This window comes from Trachypithecus francoisi, unplaced genomic scaffold (assembly GCF_009764315.1).
Source record: "Trachypithecus francoisi isolate TF-2019V2 unplaced genomic scaffold, Tfra_2.0 Lachesis_group13, whole genome shotgun sequence".
Taxonomy (NCBI): Eukaryota; Metazoa; Chordata; class Mammalia; order Primates; family Cercopithecidae; genus Trachypithecus; species Trachypithecus francoisi.
This window is the reverse complement of record NW_022681458.1, coordinates 70,223,834-70,245,929: the sequence shown is the minus strand read 5'-3', so window position 1 is coordinate 70,245,929 and position 22,096 is coordinate 70,223,834. Positions and strand designations below refer to the sequence as shown.

At 43.5% G+C, this 22,096-nt stretch overlaps 1 protein-coding gene across 1 annotated transcript in view; it reads left to right on the top strand.

Annotated features, from left to right (window-relative positions):
* The first annotated feature begins 583 nt into the window (after nucleotides 1-583).
* The window catches only part of METAP1D (methionyl aminopeptidase type 1D, mitochondrial), a 91,515-nt gene continuing 70,002 nt past the window's right edge, over nucleotides 584-22,096 (top strand). Inside the window, 1 exon segment of the mRNA XM_033231128.1 lies at nucleotides 584-1,025. Within this exon segment, the coding sequence (XP_033087019.1) occupies nucleotides 584-1,025 (442 nt within the window).

Here is a 22,096-nt window from a genome sequence, read left to right as displayed (position 1 = left end):
ACCGAGAATCCTTATCAATCTTTACTGCATTTAAAGTCTGGAAACGGTTACATTCTCAGTTTGACTGGTTTCATGCAGTGTTCACTTCACCTGACATTCCTCGGGTATCGGGTTCTGTGCCGGGCACGGAGACTACTAAGATGAATAACACCTGGTCCATGACAGGATGGCATCTACCCCAGAACACAGGTAAGAGAGACAGTGAATTTGGTAAAAATGGGCACCGTCATCAGTAGGCATACATCAGCTCCCTCATTTGATTCACAATTGGCCTTCTGCAGGCTTCATCTCTTGGCAATGCAATTGGCAGGCGTCATCCTTTTATACTTAAACTCCAAATTTAGGATTAAGACTCCAGTTATTATTGCCAAGTACAGAAGGCGTCCTTGGGGAAAGAGAAGTCTCCTGAGCATACCCACTGGGGTACTTAGAATAGATTTTGCAGCGACACACAGATCCTGTGTTGTCTGGAGTCTCTGCTGAGTAATGTAGATTCTGGGACAGCAAAAGGGAAGCTGGTGGCTTTGAACCAAATTTTACCTTTCAACTGAATCCAGGGGAATAATTTGCAACAGAGTGGCAGATGATACAAAGTGCTATGTTGAACACTAGATTGTGCTTTATTTTTTCCGCCCAATTTCACGTTTCCATGCACCACAATGTTGATGCTATAAATATTGGATGCCACGCTTACCTGACAGGCTTCTTCCATCCTACCTGGGCGCGGGGGCTCAGAGCGAGCGCGAGAGCCGCGGCTGGAGCCCGCCTCTCGCGGCTGGAGAGGACTCAGCCGGCCGCTGGTTCTGCTGCTTGCCCGGGTGCCCTAGTCGCTTCCCCGCCAGGGCTCCCGCAGTCAGCCCCGCGCGCGCACGCGCGCTCCCCTCGGGCAGCCTCGACGCCTCAGGCCTTCGGCAGGGAAGCGACTGGCCGGCTCCAGCTGGCGGGGCGGTGAGCGAGTGCTCGCGGCCACGTGACCGACGCCAACATGGCGGCGCCCAGCGGCGTCCACTTGCTCGTCCGCAGAGGTAAGCGCGTGGAGGACAATCCCGTGAGGGTTCGCACGGTTGTTCACTCGGTACGCACCTGGGTCCAAAGGGAAGCACACCCGCGCTGAGACTTCTCGGCGCACACGACTGTACTTTCAGTCTTTACAGACACACGCAGGCACACACGATGACACATTCACACACCGCAGGAACACACGCAAAAATTTGTTCACTGATCACCCGCCTAGACCACGTCACCACGTGGCATCTATTCGCAGTTACTCCTTGAGATTTGCAGGCCATCGTCTGAAGTTTTTTTTCCCAACTTCGGTTGTATCATTAGTGTAACAAACATTTATTCTGTATGCCAAACGAAGAAACCTATGGTAATTCTAAAATGCATCTGGACACCCGGTTTCCTTCCCTAGAGCTTTTATGTAGGCATGCCTTTTGGGGACTTGCAAAATGTAATTGTTTTCTTCCAGTGACTTAAAGTTAAGAAGATAAGAAAATATGTCTGGGTAGTTCTAAGTAGGTTTTATCCTGCGTGAGTGTTGAGATTTTAGTAAATATACAAATGCCTTTGCAGCAGAATTGGGGAAATCCTTGTTGGATTTGAACTAGGTTCTGAATCTTTGTGGAAAGAACTGGAAAGTTTTTTCAAGGACGGGGAAAGAGGAAAACTCATATTTTGAGGAGCTACTTAAGTGTCAGGCATGTAGGAATAGTTTTGTGAGGTAAATATTGTTTTCATAGTAATAGCTACTGTTTATTAAGTGCCTTTAAGTACACGATACAGTGTTAAGCGCCTTACGTATGCTTGCTTCCTTTTAAAACTCAATGAGTGAGACCCCGTCTCTACAAAAAAATTTAAAAATTGGTCGGGCGTGGTGGCACATGCCTGTAGTCTCAGCTATTCTGGGGATTGAGGTGGGAGGGTTGCTTGACCCTGGGAGGTCGAGAGGCTGCAGTGAGCGGTGATCTTACCACTGCACTCCAGACTTGGCAATAGAGCCAGACCCTGTCTCAAAAACAAAAACAAAAATCCTGTGAGTTAGGAATTATTTTCTCTTTGCAGAAGGGAAAAGTGAGGCTAGAGAGGTTAAGTAACATGACTAAGGTCACACAAATGGTAAGAGGCAGAATGTTCATTTCAACATGATTCTAATTTTTTTTTTTTTAAACTCATTTCTCTATACTGCATGACATGGTCACTCCATAGAAGTCTGTGTGTAAAGTTCAGCAGAGACAGTACAGGATGAGTGTGTGCAAGAAGTGAGGAGAGCCCGGGCACGGTGGCTCACGCCTGTAATCCCGGTCGAGGCGGGTGGATCACTTGAGGTCAGGAGTTCAAGACCAGCCTGACCAACATGGTGAAACCCCATCTCTACTAATATACAAAATTAGCTGCACATGGTGGCGCATGCCTGTAATCCCAGCTACTTGGGAGACTGAGATAGGAGAATCGCTTTAACCCAGGACGTGGAGGTTGCAGTGATCCGAGATCGCATCACTGCACTCCAGCCTGGGCAATAGTGAGACTGTCTCAGAAAAAAATAAAATAAAATAAAAATAATAAAAAATAAGAAGTGAAGAGGAAGATATTTTTAGAGAGGAAGAAGGTTGGTAATGGAATAGACTTCAGTGTTAGTGGAGATGAGAAAGGAGCCACAGGAATATTTGAGGGAGAGATGTGTATGGGAAAGGTGGTGTTCCGAGCATTTTGGACTGGTTGCATGGAGGAATGGAGATGAGCATGAGAGTGTAGCCTTGTGAAAAGACAGCCAGTTTACATCTCTTAAGATCTGGGCTCCAGGCCTGGCCAGGTGGCTAATGTCTGTAATCTTACCCAGCACTTTGAGAGGCCAAGGTGGGCAGATGACTTGAGGCCAGGAGTTCAAGACCAGCCTGGCCAACATGGTGAAACCATGTCTCTACTAAAAATACAAAAATTAGCTGGACTTGGTGGCGCATGCTCATAATCCCAGCTACTTGGGAGGTGGAGGTGGGAGGATCACTTGGACCCAGGAGGCGGAGGTTGTAGTAAGCCAAAAAAAAATCTGAGTTCCAGTCCAGACTTTCTTTACTAATTAAGTTACTTTTCTGTTTCCTCTTTTCACAAGAAATCGTGGCCTTCAGACTTCATTTTTGTGTGCTTCAGGTAATGGTGGGAAGGATCTGAGTAAATAGTCAATGTAGAGGAGGAGCCAAAAAAAAAAAAAACCTGAAAACATATTCTTGTATGTATGTATATATGTATTAGGTTGGTATAAAAGTAATTGCAGTTTTAGAATCACTTAATGACAAAAACTGCAATTACTTTGCACCAGCTATATATATAACATCTCTTTGCAGATTACAGAAATAGCATTGATCTTTTCTTTCTTTTTGATCACTTGTGATTTTGACAAATGGTGGTTTAGACCATCTTGAGAAAAGATATATGGAAGTCAGACCAAGGTATTGGTTCCTATAATCCATCCCACTGTATCCCAAAGTGTTGCAACAACCAAGAAGTGGATCCTCTGATTAGAAGACAGAAGGAAAGTATGTCATCAGGAAGCTATTTTAAAGATGGGAAAGGGCCCCTTTTTGGACTATCCATAGCTAGTTTTAAATTGCAGAGAAGTTTTCCTGCTACCTGCTCCCCACCCCCAATAATTGAAAATGAAGGGTAAATTCACGAAGACTCCTCTCTCCACTCTCTTCCACCCTTTCACCCATCTAGATTGATATAAAGCAATCCATTACAAATCTTCATGTACTGGGATTTATCATCAGCATCTACGAGCATCATTTCTTCTTGAAATATAGGAAGACTTTTTTTTAACCTTTTAAAAAGGGCATGAGGTTTCTCTTGTGACGCCTCAACTCATTGTGGCTTTGGTCACAGTATACCCTGTAAACAGTAGTTACTGAGCTCCTCTCACCATTTCTACTCCTTACTAGATTATTAATTCTTGTTGAACAGGAGCTTTGTCTTATGTATCTTTCTGTCTTTATAAGCACAGTACCTGGCTCAAAGTTAAACTCATTAAAAGCATACTGAATTGAGAGGCTGTTAAGACTTGTTCTCTTCCATCATAGTCTAAGGAGGGATGGGTAGAAACTATGAGTAGTGACATTGGAAAGAGGAAAAGACAGATCAGCCTTCTGGAATCAAGAGAGAAGGTAACAAGGGCCTTTAAGGGACTAAAATACTCCCAAGTACTAGCACTGGCAGGAAATCTCTTACTCAGAGTACAGAATCCCTACCCTGGGGCCCCAGGAACTCTCTCCTATCTCAGTCTCTCACTCCCAGCCCTCACTTCACTGGAATCCCTGGTCTAGCTCCGGCCACTAAGCAAGATCCCAGTGAGTATGAAAAGGAATAAGGAAATCTCACCTTGAATTGTAATGATCCACATGTGTCAAGGGTGGGACCAAGTAGAGGTAATTGGATCATGGGGATAGTTTCCCCCATTCTGTTCTTGTGAAAATGAGTGAGTCTCAGAAGATCTGATGGTTTTATAAGCATCTGGCATTTTCTCCTGCTTGCACTCATTCTCTCTCCTGCCACCCTGTGAAGAGGTGCCTTCTGCCATGATTATACATTTCCTGAGGCCTCCCGAGCCATGCGGAACTGTGAGTCAATTAAACCTCTTTTCTTTATAATTACCCAGTCTCAGGTATTTCTTCATAGCAGTGTGAGAACAGACTAATACAGCAAGTAAGAGGGCATCTTTTCTTTCTTTTTTTTTTTTTTTTTATTTGAGACAGAGTCTCACCCTGTAGCCCAGGGTGGAGTGCAGTGGTGCAATCTTGGCTCACTGCAACCTCTGCCTCCCAGGTTCAAGCAATTCTCCTGCCCCAGCCTCCCAAGTAGCTGGGACCACAGGTGCCCACCACCACGCCTGGCTAATTTTTGTATTTTTAAGTAGACACGGGGTTTTGCCATGTTGGCCAGACTGGTCTCTCTCAAACTTCTGACTTCAGGTGATTCACCTGCCTCAGCCTCCCAAAGTGCTAGGATTACAGGCGTGAACCACTGCACCTGGCCGTTTACTTATTTTTAATAAATATATTTTTAAAAAGTACTTTTGTTCACTTGTGACTGTAAGGCCCTAGACTCCTCCAACTGAGAATTTTGTTACCTTAGTGGTTTTTTTCAAAAATGTAATATCCAGGCAGGGGAGGGGCTATTATACACTATGAGTTAAGTACTTTAAACGTTTGCTGACTGCCCTGAGATCCTTGCTATCTTGTGTAGCTTCTGCAGGAAAATGTCTGCTCAGTTTTGCCAAAACAATTTTTTTTTTTTTTAAATTGAGACGGAGTCTTGCTCTGTCGCCCAGGCTGGAATGCAGTGGCTTGATCTTGGCTTACTGCAACCTCTGCTGCCCAAATTCAAGTGATTCTCCTGCCTCAGCCTCCTGAGGTATCCGCCACCGTGCCGGGCTAATTTTTGTATTTTTAGTAGAGACAGGGATTTTGCCGTGTTGGCCAAGCTAGTCTCAAACTGCTGACCTCTGGTGATGCACCTGCCTCGGCCTCCCAAAGTGCTGGGATGACAGGCATGAGCCACCATGCCCAGCCGCCAAACCAACTTATAATTAAACTTTTGGGATGCAATTCATGGGTGATTTGGAAAATGCTAATATTCCTAAGTTTAGTTTCCTATTACTTAGACTACATTCCTGTTGACAACCAGAGAATGGAAATGGAATTTTGCCGTATGACATCTTTTAACAAATACATTCCAATTCTATTATAATGTGGCATGTTACCACACAGATTAAGAAATACTTACAATGAAACCATGCCTCTAAAGTCCTAAGTGCTCCTAAATCCATACATACTTGTATGTGTTTTCCTCTGTTTGAAACAGCTAGCTTCCTTCCTTCCTTCCTTCCTTTTTTTTTTTTTTCAGGATTTTTCTCTGTCACGCAGGCTGGAGTGCAGTGGCACAATCACAGCTCACTGCAGCCTCGACCTCCTGGGCTCAACCAGTCCTCCCACCTCAACCTCCTGAGTGGCTAGGCGCATACCACCACACCCAGCTAGTTTTTTGGTTTTTTCATAAAGACAGGTTATCATCATGCTACCCAGGCTGTGAAACAGCTTTCTTTCTTATTTATTTCATGTTTTAGGTCAATAGTTTTTGGGGTACAAGTAGTTTTTCGTTACATGGATGAATACTTTAGAGGTGAATTCTGAGATTTTAGGGCACTCATCACCCAAGCAATGTACACTGTGCCCGATATGTTGTCTTTTTCCCTCACCCCCGTGTCCCTAGAGTTCATTATATCGCTCTGTATGTTTTTGCATCCTCATAGCATAGCTCCCACTGACAAGTGAGAACATACAGTATTTGGTTTTCTTTTCCTTCACTTAGAATAATGGCCTCCAGTTCCATCCAAGTTGCTATAAAAGATATTATTTTTTTCCTTTTTATGGCTGAGTAGTATTCCATAGTGTCTTTTTTTTTTTTTTTTTTTTTGAGACAGAGTCTCTCTGTCACCCAGGCTGGAGTGCAGTGGCACAATCTCGGCTCACTGCAACCTCCATCTCTCGGGTTCAAGCGATTCTCCTGCCTCAGCCTCTGAGTAGCTGGGACCAAAGGCACCCGCCACCACACCTGACTGATTTTTGTATTTTTTGTAGAGGCGGGATTTCACCATGTTGGCCAGGCTGGTCTCAAACTCCTGGCCTCAAATTATCTACCCACTTTGGCCTCCCAAAGTGCTGAGATTATAGGCATGAGCCACCGTGAATACCACATTTTATTTATCTACTCATTGGTTGCTGTGAAACAGCTTTCTGTACTACAAATAGTTCCTGTCTCCCATTGAAATTAAGAAATTTCAGTGTATACTGCAGGGCATATAGACCCTCAGTGATGAATGCTCATTGAAAGTAAGAAATTTCAGTGTATACTACAGGGCATATAGACCCTCAGTGATGAATGCTTTGCAGTCATTAAAAAAAAAAAGATATTGACCTACATTTGTTGGTATGGAATGATGTCCACAAAATACATTATTTGGGAAAAGCAAGTTATAAAACAATATAAGATACTCATATTTTGTACATAAAGTATCAATATTTCTGTGTGTGTATACATGTGTCTTAAGTGTATATTAACATGTATACACACAGAGTATGACATACAACTAGATATTTATAGTTTCTTCTTTTTTCTTTTTTTAGACGGAGTCTCACTCTGTCACCCAGGCTGAAGTACAGTGGCGTGATCTCGGCTCACTGCAAGCTCCCCCTCCCAGGTTCATGCTGTTCTTCTGCCTCGGCCTCCCGAGTAGCTGGGACTACAGGTGCCACCAACACTCCCAGCTAATTTTTTGTATTTTTAGTAGAGATGGGGTTTCACTGTGTTAGCCAGAGTGGTCTCAATCTTCTGACCTCATGATCCGCCCACCTTGGCCTCCCAAAGTGCTGGGATTACAGGTGTGAGCCACCAAGCCTGGCCAATATTTATAGTTTCTATGAAATACCCACTTTTCTCAAGCATTTGAAATCCATGAAAATCAGTGTGGATGCTACATATCTTAGGGAACTTGGCAAAGATGGGAGAAGTATTACATGTATGCAGAGCTTCATTTGAACAACATCTTGTTTTATAGCTGAAACAGCTTGTTCTTGTGGAGATTCAATTTTCTTTTTTAGCTTTTGAACATGGAGACAGTTAAACATAATGCAAAAGTAGAGAGAACAGTACAATGAACTCCCACGTAGCCATCATCTGGTTACAATAGTCATCAACCTATGGCCACTATTGTTACATGTATACCCCCAGCCACTTTGCCTCCCCACAGCTGGATTATTTTGAAGCACATTCCAGCTGTATTATTTCATCTGTAGATTTTTTACCATGTATTTCTAAAAGATAGGGAGCCTTTTATTTCTTCTTATGTTGTACATATCAGTTCTAGAATTTGCATTATAATTTCCATTTCTCTGTTGAGATTTCCCACCTGTTTACTCATTATGTTCATCTTTTCCTTTAAGTACTTGAACATTCATATTTATAACAGCTTTTTAAAAGGCTGTTAATTCTATTATTGGGTCCCCTCAGAGTCTGTTTCTGTTTTATTGACTGCTTTTGTTTTTTTTTTTGGTTGTACATTACATTTTCCTGCTTCTTTCCATGTCATGTAATTTTTTTTTTTTTTTTTAGAGAAGGACCTTGTTCTGTCACCCAGGCTGGAGTGCAGTGGTGCAATCATAGCTCACTGCAACCTCAAACTCCTGGGTTCAAGTGATCCTCCTACCTCAGCCTGCCAAGTAGCTGGGACTATAGGCGCACACCACCATGTCTGGCTAATCATGTAATATTTAATTTTATAAGTGACATGACAGATAATATCTTGGTGGAGATTATGTTGTTTTTCTTTAGCATATGTTTTAAAGAACCGCCAGGCAGTTTGTTAAATCTGTTTGATTCTTTCAGGCTCGATTTTTATTCTCTGTTAGGATGGATCTATTTGTGTTTTGCTGTTGGTTCTGGGGGGTGGCTGAGGCCAGTGTGGGCTCATGTGTTGTATTGTTTTCTTTTAAGGTTCATGGTCCTGCATTGCCTAATATCCAGTGCCAAGATATAGTTACTTCACATGTTTTGTCTAATTGCTTAACACAGGTGGGAATTCTAATACCAGTTATGCTGAAATGGATGGAAAAGGATATGTGTGTGTGTATATATATATATATATTTTTTTTTTTTTTTTTTTTTTTTTGGAGACAGAGTCTCTGTCACCCAGGCTGGAGTGCAGTGGCTCATTCTCAGCTTACTGCAACGTTCTCCTGGGTTCAAGCAGTTCTCCTGCCTCAGCTTCCTGTGTAGCTGAGATTACAGACGCGTGCCACGACGCCTGTCTAATTTTTGTATTTTTAGTAGAGACGAGGTTTCGCCTTGCTGGCCAGGCTGGTCTCCAACTCCTGATCTTGATCAAGTGATCCGCCTGCCTTGGCCTCCCAAAGTGCTGGGGTTACAGGCGTGAGCCACCGCACCCAGCCGGATATTAATTTTTAAAAAATCTATAAGTTTACTTTCCGTTTTTTTTTTTTTGAAAATTATTTGTTGAAGCAACTGGTTAGTCTGTCGGTTCTGTGGAGCTTTGCATTTTCTGGATTTTGCTGATTGTATTATATTCCACAGGGCTTGTTGAAGATGTTCCTCTATAAAATGGTAATTAGATCCAAGGCCTGACTTAAGTTAGACATTTTTTGTTACAAGTACTTCATAGTGGTGTTGCTGGAGACATTGTGGCCTGGAGACATTGGAGACATTAGTGGCCATTGGCGATCATTACCTGGCTCATTAGGAGTTTACAAATGACAATATTGTAATTACTCCTTCTTTATTTATCAGCTAGAAAACATCTACAAAGAGAAATTTTCTCATCAAGTATTTCATTACCCTGACAGGCCCTGTCCCAGCAAGGAAAGTTAAATGTTTTATTTATCAGTTTTAAAAATACCATAGTCGCCCGCTTATCCAATGGGGGTATGTTCCCAGACCTCTAGTGGATGTCTGAAGCCACAGATGGTACTGAACCCTGCACTGTGCTGTACTATGCTTTTTCCTATACACACATTTCTGTGCTAAGATTTAATTTATAAATTAGGCAGAGTATGAAATTAACAACAATCACTAAAACTATACTGTAATAAAAGTTAGGTGAATGTGGCCTTTCTCTGAAAATACCTTTTTGCACTGTGCTCACCCCTTTTTTTAATGATGATGTGAGATGACAAAGTGCTTACGTGATGAAATGAAGTGAGGTGAATGAGAAGGCATTGTGATGTAGTTTTAGACTGCATGTCTGAAGGAGAATCATCTGTTGAAGGACAATCATCTGCTTCAGGTGATCCTGGATCACTAAGCCATGACATGGATGTCAGAAGCAGAGGATGTGGATGACTAATGGGTTGGTAGTGTGCAGGGTGTGGACCTGCTGACAAAAAGGGCAGAATGGAGTGGGCCAGTGTGAAATTTCATCACGCTGTGCAGAACAGTGTGCAGTTTAAAAACTTGTGAATTGGCCGGGCGCGGTGGCTCAAGCCTGTAATCCCAGCACTTTGGGAGGCCAAGACGGGTGGATCACGAGATCAGGAGATCGAGACCATCCTGGCTAACACGGTGAAACCCCATCTCTACTAAAAATACAAAAACTAGCCGGGCGCAGTGGCGGGCGCCTGTAGTCCCAGCTACTCGGGAGGCTGAGGCAGGAGAATGGCGTGAACCCGGGAGGCGGAGCTTGCAGTGAGCTGAGATTCGGCCACTGCACTCCAGTCTGGGCGACAGAGCGAGACTCCGTCTCAAAAAAAAAAAAAAAAAAAAAAACTTGTGAATTATTTATTTCTGGAATTTTCTATTTAATATTTTCAGACCTTGATTGACCTTGGAGAACTGAAACTCTTATCTAAGAGGAGACTACCATAACAGGCTTATCCTCCAAAAGTGACCAATGAGTTTTTGTTTAGGGTCACTATATGGGCTAATTTTTTTTAATATGGGTTTATTTTTAATTGTATATCTACTTTAATTTTCTGAAAGTATATGAAATGTCATGGAGTGTTGAAATGAAATTGTGAGGCAGGATTGCAAGATTCAAGATAGAAGAGCTATTGACAGAAGTAGCATTTCTAAAATAAGGAATTTAAGAAATTCTTACTATACCTTAATGTTAGAGTGGAAGATTGTAGGGTAAGAGGATTGAACATCCTCCTGAGCTTGTTGCAAATTGGTTCTCAGGGTATTGGGCATTCGCATTATAACAAGATGCTCATTTCTTCATATAGTGAAATATCAGACCTTGTGCTTAGAATAAATAGAACTTTGCTTCTTAACATCCACAGAGTGATTGTGTATAGGAAGATGAGGCAACTAGTAAAGATCTGGTTTTGAATCTTCTCCCTACAAATTATTATTACATGAGTTTAAAAAGTAACTTAAATTTCCACTTTACTTTGCCATGAACCTAAAACTGCTCTAAAAAAATAAAGTGTATTTTAGAAAAAGTTAATTAAGAGAACCTGTGAAAACACCTAGCACAAGAAATGTCTTTTTCCTTTTAGCAGATGTGCCTCTTATGCCCCTGTCTCTGTACTCTATTGATTGAAGCAATCACAAGGTAGCCCAGATTCAAGGGAGGAGACATAGACCCATACATGCAAAATTTTGCATATATTTTTGTGTCTGTACTCCCCCTTTGAATATCAAAATTCTTTTTTTTTTTTTTTTTGAAATGGAGTCTTGCTCTGTGGCCCAGGCCGGAGTGCAGTGGCATGATCATGGGTCACTGCAACCTCCGCCTCCCGGGCTCTCAGGCTTACAAAGTGCTGGGATTACAGGCATAAGCCACCATGCCCAGCTAATTTTTGTCTTTTTAGTAGAGAAAGGGGCTGGGCGTGGTGGCTTATTCCTGTAATCCCAGCATTTTAGGAGGCCAAAGTGGACAGATCACGAGATCAGTAGTTCGAGACCAGCCTGGCCAACATGGTGAAACCCTGCCTCTACTAAAAATACAAAAATTAGCCGGATGTGGTGGTGGGCGCCTGTAGTCCCAGCTACTCTGGAGGCTGGGGCAGGAGAATTGCTTGAACTTGGGAGGCGGAGGTTGCAGTGAGCCGAGATCACACCACTGCACTCCAGTCTGGGCAACACAGAGAGACTCCATCTCAAAAAAAAAAAAAAAGAAAAAGAAAAGTAGAGACAGGCTTTTCACCAAGCTGACCAGGCTGGTCTTGAACTCCTGACCTCAGGTGATCCGCCTGCCTTGGCCTCCCAGAGTGCTGGGATTACAGGCATGAGCCACTGCCCCTGACCTCAAAATCTTTTTGATACTTCTCTCATCAAGCGGTGGAGTCTTTGTCCCTTCCCCTCAAATCTAGACTGTCCTATGACAGCTTCAACCAAAAGAGTATGGGGGAGGTTATGCTGTAGGACTCGAGGCTGTCATAAAGCAGGGTACAGCTTCTGCCTTGTTCACGGGAACCCTCCTGCTCAGAGCATGAGCTGCCTTATGAGAGACTCGAGTACCCTGGGACTGCCATGCCTGGAGGAAGCCAAGTCGCTTGCAGAGGCTGTATGAAAGTACTCCAGTCAGTAGTCCTAGGCTTTGACTCATCCCATCCCAGGCGCCAGACACATGAGTGAATGAGCCTTCACATGGTTCCAGCCCCCAGCCACTGAGTCACCCCCAGCCTTCAAATCTTCTTGACTAAGGCCTCAGATGCCATGTAGCCTTAGACATTTATTTCTGAATTTTTGATCCATGTAATCCATGAGCATAATAAAATGGTTGGATTTTTTTTTTTTTTTTGAGATGGAGTCTTGCTCTGTCGCCCAGGCTGGAGTGCAATGGCTTGATCTTAGCTCACCGCAAGCTCCGCCTCCCAGGTTCACGCCATTCTCCTGCCTCAGCCTCCTGAGTAGCGGGACTACAGGCGCCCGCCACCACACCTGGCTAATTTTTTTTATTTTTTAGTAGAAACGGGGTTTTACCATGTTAGCCAGGATGGTCTTAATCTCCTGACCTTGTGATTCGCCCTCCTCGGCCTCCCAAAGTGCTGGGATTACAGGCGTGCCCGCACCCGGCCTGGTTGGATTTTTTTAACACTCCTAAATTTGGGGTAATTTGTTACACAGCAATAGAAACTGGAGCAGTCTATAATCTCTAATAGCTAGTAACAATTATTTCTCAGTGGAAAGTTGAAAGAACCACTTGTAGGGAGTACCTGTAGGCAGGAACAAAATGTCTGCCCCAAATCTGGAGTTACCACACACAACAAAGTATGGCTTGTTACCAGATATTTATTATTTATTCATAGTCTAGATGAAGTTTACCAATCAGGAGTCATTTTTATTGTAAGTGATATTGTTTCATGTCACAGCTGACGTTCCCTTTTTACCAGGTTTCCAGGGGGAAGTGAGCTATAAGGTTAACCCAAGGTAAGATTTGCCCATAGAGAGGTGTCCATTGAGAAAAGCCAAGTAGCAATATTAATACTGAGCAGAATAGAATTTAGGACAAAAAGCATCAAACAGAACAAAGAAGTTTATGGACTTTTTCTGTATCTACATTCACTGTCTGCTTAATGATCTCATCAGTCTCGTGACTCTAAACAACAAACATTAAGCTGTTGACTCCCATATTTATGCCCCAGCCAAGGCCTTCCTCCTAAATCCTAGACGCGTACATCCAACTGCCTACTGAACATTTCCACTCGATGTCTTAATAGACATCTCAAAATTAACATGTCCAAAATTCTAAATCTGGACTTCCAATCTCTCCCCTCCCTCCAAAATTTGCTCCACTCCAGATATTCTCACCTTAGTTTTAAGTCTGTCCTGTCAGTTTCTCAGACCATAGACCTTCAAATCAACCTCAATTCCTTTCTTTCTCTCACTCTATATTTAATCTGTCAAGAAATCTTACTGAGTCTACCTTTAAGATACACCCAGAATTCAAGCATTTTCTGTCACCCCAACTGTCACCACCTGATTTAAGCCACTATCCTATCTGGAGTAGATTACTGCAGACCTTACTACTGGCCTCCCTGTTTCCACCCCTGCCCTCTGCACTTGATTTGCAGCACAACAGCCAGACGGATCTGTTAGAGATGTAAGTCAGATCAGGTCATCCTTTGCTCAAAACCTGTTTCACTCAGAGTAGAAACCAAATTCCTTATTCCTGTAAGACCTTGTTCATAGTACTTAATGCTCTTTAACACTCTGTATGATAAACTTATCTGTCAAGCTTATTGTCTGTTACCACTCTCCCTCCTAGAATATATGCTCCACAAGGAGAAGGATTTTTGTTTGTTGTTTTTCTTGACGTACTCCAAACATTTAGAACGACACTTGGTACATAATGTGCATTTAATAATGAATGAAAAGTGGTTAATGGTGATGCAATAAAGTTGTTAGCAATGAAGCTTTATGAATCAAATAACATGTTGAAATACATAAAGCAAGAGCAGTTATAAATAAAAAGAAAAATGTATACAATGACAACATAGTGGGAAACTTTAGCATGTTTCTGAGGATTTGGCAATTTAAGTAGATATAATGAGGTTACTGAGGGTCAGAATGTTATAATTATGTGTATTTTTTGCAAATACACATAAAATAGGATGAAACTTGATAAGTTATATCACTAAACCCTTAATAAGTTTTTCTGGAGAGAAAAAATATATAAACTACTTTCTCTGACCACAATGCATTATAATGCATACATTAATGGAAGGAGAAAAGAGGTTTGACCCAAGTGTTGTGGAAATACAAAAATAACCTAAGTAGGGGGGACGTGCAGGTAACACTATACTGGCCTTGGAATACATGGTTCTTGTCTTCCATGAGTTTACATTCCTTTAGGGAAATCAGACATGTAAATCCATTATGGCAACAGAGGAAGATGTATGCACAGACAGATGCAAGTAAATAGTGCAGTGGGATCATCCAGTAGAGACTGAGGAGTCAGCTTCGCAGAGGACATGAAGACTGGCCCGAGTCTGAGTCTTTGCAAGTCCTGTGCTTGGTCAGATGAAGAAATTTAGAGATAGAGAGGGCCTCTTGTCCAAAGGCGGAGAGAGATGTGAGAGCCTATATAGCCTTCCTGGGATCATTGCTGGTTTAACATGACAGACAAGTAGGGTGAGAGCTAGCAAGTAGCCAGAAGGTTGGTTGGAAGTAGCTAGTTTTGGCCATAGAATATGCAGGATTTGGGTAACTGCAGGGGAGAGCTGAGACATGTGTGTGAGGGGTAAAGATAGGCAGACTTCTGTTCCCTTAGGATTAGAGGAAATGATAGATGTTCATGCAGATAGTTTTCACATGGGAGAGGGGACAGAATTGAAAAAGCTGCATGTCCCTAGTGACTTCTATTTCTGTACACGTTTGCAGAGATTAGAGATGAAATGATGAGGTAGGGGAAAAGGAGAAGAAACTGATAGGGGATGAGTGGAAGGATTGCCCAACAGAGTTGAGACGCCAGTGACATTAGAGACAGTGTATTTGTTGTGGCTTCATTCATTGCCACTGTGTGATTTTCTTCAAACACATGTCACTCTGGGTGTGTAAAAGAGTGGAGGTAGATCATTGGATTGGCTGGATGCACTAGAAGGACCATGGAGTGAGAGGCACATGGTTGGCAAGAGAGGTATTGAACTGATGAATCAGAGTCTAGCCTAGGCTGGAAACTTTGTAAGGACATGAACCATGTCTATTTTGTTTGTATCAGCATCCCTTATTGGTAAAACGAGCAAACTGGAGAGTAGAAGTCAAGAGAGAAAAGACCAATAGTTTGGGGAAAAAAGGAGTGATCCAAAGTTGAGAATTCCCAGCCAGGTTAAAGAGCAGGTATAGTGGGAAGGAGGACGGAGAGAACTGGCAGGGTGGGGTGAGGTCTGGAATTTTACGATGGATGTGACTTCTGAACTTGGTCAAACATTCTTAGTTTAATTGGAGAAAGAAGGCTCATACATATCATAATGCAGAGCAGTATAATAGTGCTCTGTGAATAAGAGAAAGGAAAGATAATTTGAGGCTAGTGTGGTCACTTCACTGAAGAAATTAGTGTTGAATTAGGCCTTGAAGGATGGTTCAAGTCGTCAGCAGAGGGGCTGAGGGGGACATTGCAAAGGGGAGAAGGTAGGGCGGTGGTGGGAAAACCATGTGAACATAGAAGAAGTCAAGACATGTTAAGAGGGTTCCAGAATGGAGAATTTGGCTGGAGTTGAGAGTTTTGTAGGGGAGTCATAGGAGATGATTAATAACACGGGTGAGGATCAGATTGTGGAGAAGGAGAACCTGGAAGGCCAGCTTAGGGTTTATCTTTATAGGCAGCAGAGACCACTGAAGCTTTTTAACAAGGAAGTGAGATGGTGTCTCCATTTTAATCTGCTGCTGGTGTGTTCGGAATGTATTGGAGAGGGAAAGCCATTGCAGTCAGTTAGAACATAGTGGCAGAAACAGAAGGACCTAAACTAGGGTAATGACTGCAGGATGGAAAGGGAGAGATGGATGCCAAGGAAATGGTACAGAGGAGAAATCATCACGACCTGGTGGTTTGTTGGGAAGGAGACTCGAGAAAGGGGAGGGGCCATCAAAGCAGAAAAGGAGGAGTTGGCAGAAACAGAGAACCTAGTAGGAAAAAGAGTCTCTAAGATGAAGTTGCAGGATGACTAAGTAATTATCAGTGAATTTGGCCACTAGGGATGATGGCAGGATGGAGCAAAATTTAGCAGTAGAAGGAGCTTTGAAAAGTGACAGTTGGGTTGTAGAGAATTGTGGAGGGTTTTTTGTCCCTTCTTTTTTTTTTTTTTGAGACAGGGTCTCACTTTTTATTCAGGCTGGAGTGCAGTGGCGCATTCTCAGCTCACTGCAGCCTCGACCTCCCAGGCCCAAGCGGTCCTCCCACTTCAGTCCCCCAAGTAGCTGGGACTACAGGCGCACACCACCACACCCGGCTAATTTTTTGCAATTTTTGTAGACATAGGGTTTCATCATGTTGCCCAGGCTGGCTTCAAACTCCTGAGCTCAAGTGATTGATCTGCCAACCTTGGCCTCCCAGAGTGCTAGGATTATAGGTGTGAGCCACCACACCCAGCCCTCTTTTTTTTTGACAACTTTTTTCATTTCCTTCCTTCCTTCCTTCTTTCCTTCTTTCCTCTTCTCCTCCCCTCCCCTCCCCTCCCCTCCTCTCTCCTCTGTCTCGCTCTGTCACCCAGGCTAGAGGACAGTGGTGTAATCTCAGCTCACTGCAACCTGTGCCTCCCGGGTTCAAGTGATTCTTCTGCCTCAGCCTCCCGAGTAGCTGAGATTACAGGCGTGTGCACCTCGCCTGGCTAGAGTATTTTTAGTAAGAGACAGAGTTTCGCCATGTTGGCCAGGCTGGCTTTGAACTCCTAGCCTCAAGTGGTTTGCCTGCCCAATCTTTTTTTTTTTTTTTGAGATGGAGTCTCTGATCTTTCACCCAGGCTGGAGTGCAGTGGCATGATCTTGGCTCACTACAACCTCCACCTCCCAGGTTCAAGCGATTCTCCTGCCTCAGCCTCACGAGTAGCTGGGATTACAGGTGCCTGCCACCATATCTGGCTAACTTGTATTTTTAGTAGAGGCGGGGTTTCACCATGTTGGCCAGGCTGGTCTCAAACTCCTGACCTCAAGTGATCTTCCTGCCTCAGTCTCCCAGAGTACTGGGATTGTAGGCGTGAGTCACCACGCCCAGCCTGCATGCTCAATCTTAACAACTTTTTCTGAGATATAATTCACAGTCCATACAGTTCACCTATTTAAGGTGTATAATTCAGTGATTTTTTAGTATATTCAAAGAGTTGTGCAAGTATCACCACAATCAGTTTTACATTTTATCACCCCAAAGAGAAACCTCTTACCCATTAGCAGTCACTCCCCAATCTGCCCATCCCCTCATCCTTAAGCAACCACTAATCTTTCTGTTTCTATAGATTTGCCTCTCCTGGACATTTCATATAATGGAATCATACAACATGTAGTCTTTTGTGACTGACTTCTTTCACATAGCATGATGTTTTCATGATTCATCCCTATTGTAGCATGTGTCAGTTTATTGCTGTATAATATGCCACTGTATGGATATATCACATTTTGTTTATCCATTCACCAGTTTGTGGACATTTGGGTTATTTCTACTTTCTAGTTCTTATGAATAATGCTACTATGAATATTTGTGTACATGTTTTTGTGCGGGCATATATTTTGTTTTGGTTTTGAAATAGGCTATGTTTAGATACAGAGGGAAGCAAAGAAACTGGTAAGGATGTGGTAAAATTACCACATCCACAAGACAATGTTTATTAAGTACTGAAATATTCCTTTATGAAAGTTAACTTTTGCAATCCTTTTGTCTCTCACATTTGGAGTCTATATATCACAACCTTGTTTTTCCTTTGAGTCAGCATTGTGATAATTCTGAACATGGGGCCCCACACGCCCTGTGTCTGTCATCAGGAAGATTATGATTAAGATCAAATAGAAATAGGTCAGGAGAGAAAAGAGCTCCCTGGCCTTATTCTCCTCAAACTAACTGACGTTCCTGAATACCAACCTCTTTAAGAATTGATATTTCAAAGGACAACTCTTCCCTGTCGTCTTCTGTCCTCTCTCCCCTACTTTGTGCTCTGTGCATAGCAGCTGTTCAGGACATCGCCGAGCGCAGGGGCGCTGCAATCAGAAAAGCAAGCGAGGGACACAGCAGGAGAAGGCTGTTCTGGGGCCAGTGAGTGGGAGACAGGACAAACAGCTAGATAGCGGTGTGATGGCTTCACTGTGGGGTGAAGCATGGGAGAGATTATCAATTACCTAGATTTAAAAAAGAGAGCCCTTGAACACCTCTGTCACGGGTCACTTTTACCAAAGCCTTCTAACTCAACGGAAGGAGACGCTGCACTTTAAAGAAAAATCACAGCTGCAGAAGAGAGTCTTGCAAAGCCAGTTTTAGTGGCTTAGTATTTTGGGGTAGCTTGTTTCATGAGGGTCAGATTAATTTTCTAATGCTGTTTTCTACCTTAATGTTACTGCTTTAATCATTAGAATACCACCAGTTCCTTCAGGCAATAGGAAGCTATTGAAGATTTAATGAGATTCATACTGCTTATGCTTAAATGTTGATGACTTCCTGCATGCATATTAATCATTCCTGACCTTGATCTCAAATTCCTTCCCGGTACAAATTCTCATTAAACATACCTACTAGATCTCCCAGTGTTCACTGAATACCTGGTTTGTTTCCAAAACATAAAAGAACATTAAGTCTCATGTTCAGTGTGTGTCAAATGTTCAGTACCCTTGTCTGATTTGTTTTCCAATTCTTATTGTGACTGTAAATCTGGACAATTTGGGGGAAGAAAAATCAGTAACTCTTAACAGGGGATTTAGCCTAGTTTACAAGACTGTATGATCTGTGCAGCAGACCTTGAACACGCCTAATTGCTTGTCTAGGTCAGTATGTCCAACTGCCAACTCTCAGAGCCCATCCAGGCCACAGAGCATTTCCGGGTGGCTTGTGTGCGCGCTCCGGCTGTCGAGCAGCAGGACTTGGCCTCTGTCCCCAGCTTCATTGGCCCCATCTTTTAGTTCAGGTCCACCCCCTCCTGCCTCAGAGGCCTGGGAAACCCAGCCTGGCCACCTGGTGTCCTCATGCCCAGCATCTACGCATCTGCCCCAGTTGTCCCCTCAGCCACATTGGCAGATTTCTTGACTTAACACTTCTTCCCTGAACTAGGACTGGGGGCAGGAGTTGTTAGAGAAGGGAGAGGAAAGGTGACAGGTCTCAGGAGTCTGAGGGAAGATGAAAGTGAGAGCGAAGGAGTGTGGGAGAGGGGGATCATATCCATGGAAGAGAAATATGTCAGAATATGAGGGTGATGAGGCCTGTATACAAAGACAGGATGGCAGGGGGAAGAAGTAGGTGAGTACATAAAGGAGCTTGGGTATGCGGGTGCTGGTCACTGAAATGAGGAACAAAAGAGGGAAATTTGCGTGTGAAAGAGGCCACATGTGAGAGAATAGAGAGAGCAAAATGACAGCTTTGCCTGGCAGAACGTGACCATGCACAGCATTGGGAGATACAGTCTGGTGAAGCATTTTTTCCAATTTGTAAATGTATTTATAACAAAGAAATTGATTATTATTATTACTTTTTTTTTTTTTTTTTTGAGACAGAATCTTGCTCTGTCACCCAGGCTGGAGTGCAGTGACATGATCTTGACTCGTTGCAACCTCTGCCTCCTGGGTTCAAGCGATTCTTCTGGCTCAGCCTCCTGAGTAGCTGGGACTACAGGTGCTCACCACCACGCCCAGCTAATTTTTTGTATTTTTTTAGTAGAGACGGGGTTTCATCATGTTGGCCAGGCTGGTCTCGAACTCCTGACCTCAAATGATCTGCCCGCCTCGGTCTCTGAAAGTGCTAGGATTACAGGCGTGAGCCACTGTGCCCGGCCTACTTTTTTTTTTGAGAGGGAATCTCGCTCTGTCACCCAGGCTGGAGTGCAGTGGCACCATCTTGGCTCACTGTGAGCTCCACCCCCTGGGTTCACACCGTTCTCCTGCCTCAGCCTCCTGAGTAGCTGGGACTACAGGCGCCCGCCACCACGCCTGGCTAATTTTTTGTATTTTTAGTGAAGACAGGGTTTCACCGTGTTAGCCAGGATGGTCTCGATCTCCTGACCTCGTGATCCACCCGCCTCGACCTCCCAAAGTGCTGGGATTACAGGCGTGAGCCACTGCCCTGGCCAAATTTTTGTATTTTTAATAAAGACAGTGTTTCACTATGTTGGCCAGGCTGGTCTTGAACTCCTGACCTCAGGTGATTTGCCCGCTTCAGCCTCCTGAAGTGCTGGGATTACAGGCGTGAGCCACCGTGCCTGGTCAGAAATTTATCATTATAAAAACACAGATATATACTTAGCATATTACATTACATTGGGATTATTTTAGGTTGTCGCAAAGGTGTAGTCATTTGATTCAGAGGCATAGCCTGCTTGCTGGCATGTTGGTTGTTTAAAATGTGGCCTGTTCTGACCAAGAAGTTGGACAGTATTGGTTTTGATGACTGTCTTGCCACTTATTTTTTAAAATGTGGTAATTTTTACATCCAGATAGTTTTTCATCTTTTTTTTTTTTTTTGACGGAGTCTCGCCCTGTTGCCCAGGCTGGAGTGCAGTGGCACTATCTCGGCTCACTGCAAACTTCGCCTCCCAGGTTCAAGCATAGCAGGGACTATAGGTGCCTGCCACCACGCCCGGCTGATTTTTTTTACTTTTAGTAGAGATGGGGTTTCACCATGTTAGCCAGGATGGTCTTGAACTCCTGACCTTGTGATCTGCCCACCTTAGCCTCCCTAAGTGCTGGGATTACAGGTGTGAGCCACCGTGCTCTGCCTAGTTTTTCATCTTTTTAAAGCACATTTCTGCTGATATCATTTGACTGGATAGGTGAAAAGATATCCATTTTGCAAAGTAGATTTTTTATATTTAGTGATCAAAAATCTTTATCTTGTAAAAACAATTTTTATAAAATAGCCACAAAATTTCATACCCTTTAACTTATTTACTTAATTCCACTTCTAGAAATCTATATTTAGAAAATAATTCAGTCAGCACGGTGGCTCACGCCTGTAATCCCAGAGGTCAGGAATTTGAGACCAGCCTGACCAAAAATGGTGAAACCCCGTCTCTGCTAAAAATAAAAAAATTAGCCAAGCGTGGTGGCGCCCACCTGTAATCCCAGCTACTTGGGAGGCTGTGGCAGGATAATCACTTGAACCCAGGAGGTGGAGGTTGCAGTGAGCCAGGATCGCACCACTGCACTCCAGCCTGGGCGACAGCGAGACTCTGTCTCAAAAAGAAAGAAAATAAGGCTGGGCGCGGTGGCTCACGCCTGTAATCCCAGCACTTTGGGAGGCCGAGGTGGGCAGATCACGAGGTCAGGAGATCGAGACCGTCCTGGCTAACACGGTGAAACCCTGTCTCTACTAAAAATACAAAACATTACCCGGGCGCGGTGGCCAGCACCTGTATAGTCCCAGCTACTCGGGAGGCTGAGGCAGGAGAATGGTGTGAACCCGGGAGGCGGAGCTTGCAGTGAGCCGAGATGGCTCCACTGCACTCCAGCCTGGGGGACAGAGCGAGACTCCCTCTCAAAAAAAAAAAATAATAATAATAATTAGAGATGCTGGCAAAGATTTAGGTTCAAGGATGTTTATTACAGTGTCGCTTATATTAATATTAGCAAAGAACTGGAAATAGCCTAAATGTCCAATAAAACAGAAAAATTATTCAGTAAGTTATGATTTATTCGTAAGTTGAGATGGGCTGTTGTATGAGCATTAAAATACTGCCTATTAAACTATTATACTTCCTCCAGTTCATTCTCCACACTGCAGTCAAGTGACCTTTGAAAAAGTACATTGTGGCCAGACGTGGTGGCTCACGCTTGTAATCCCAGCACTTTGGAAGCCAAGGTGTGAGGATCACTTAAGGTCAGGAGTTCAAGACCAGCCTGGGCAGCATAGTGAGACCCCCATCTTTATAAGACATTTAAAAATTAGCTGGGTATGGTGGCATGTGCA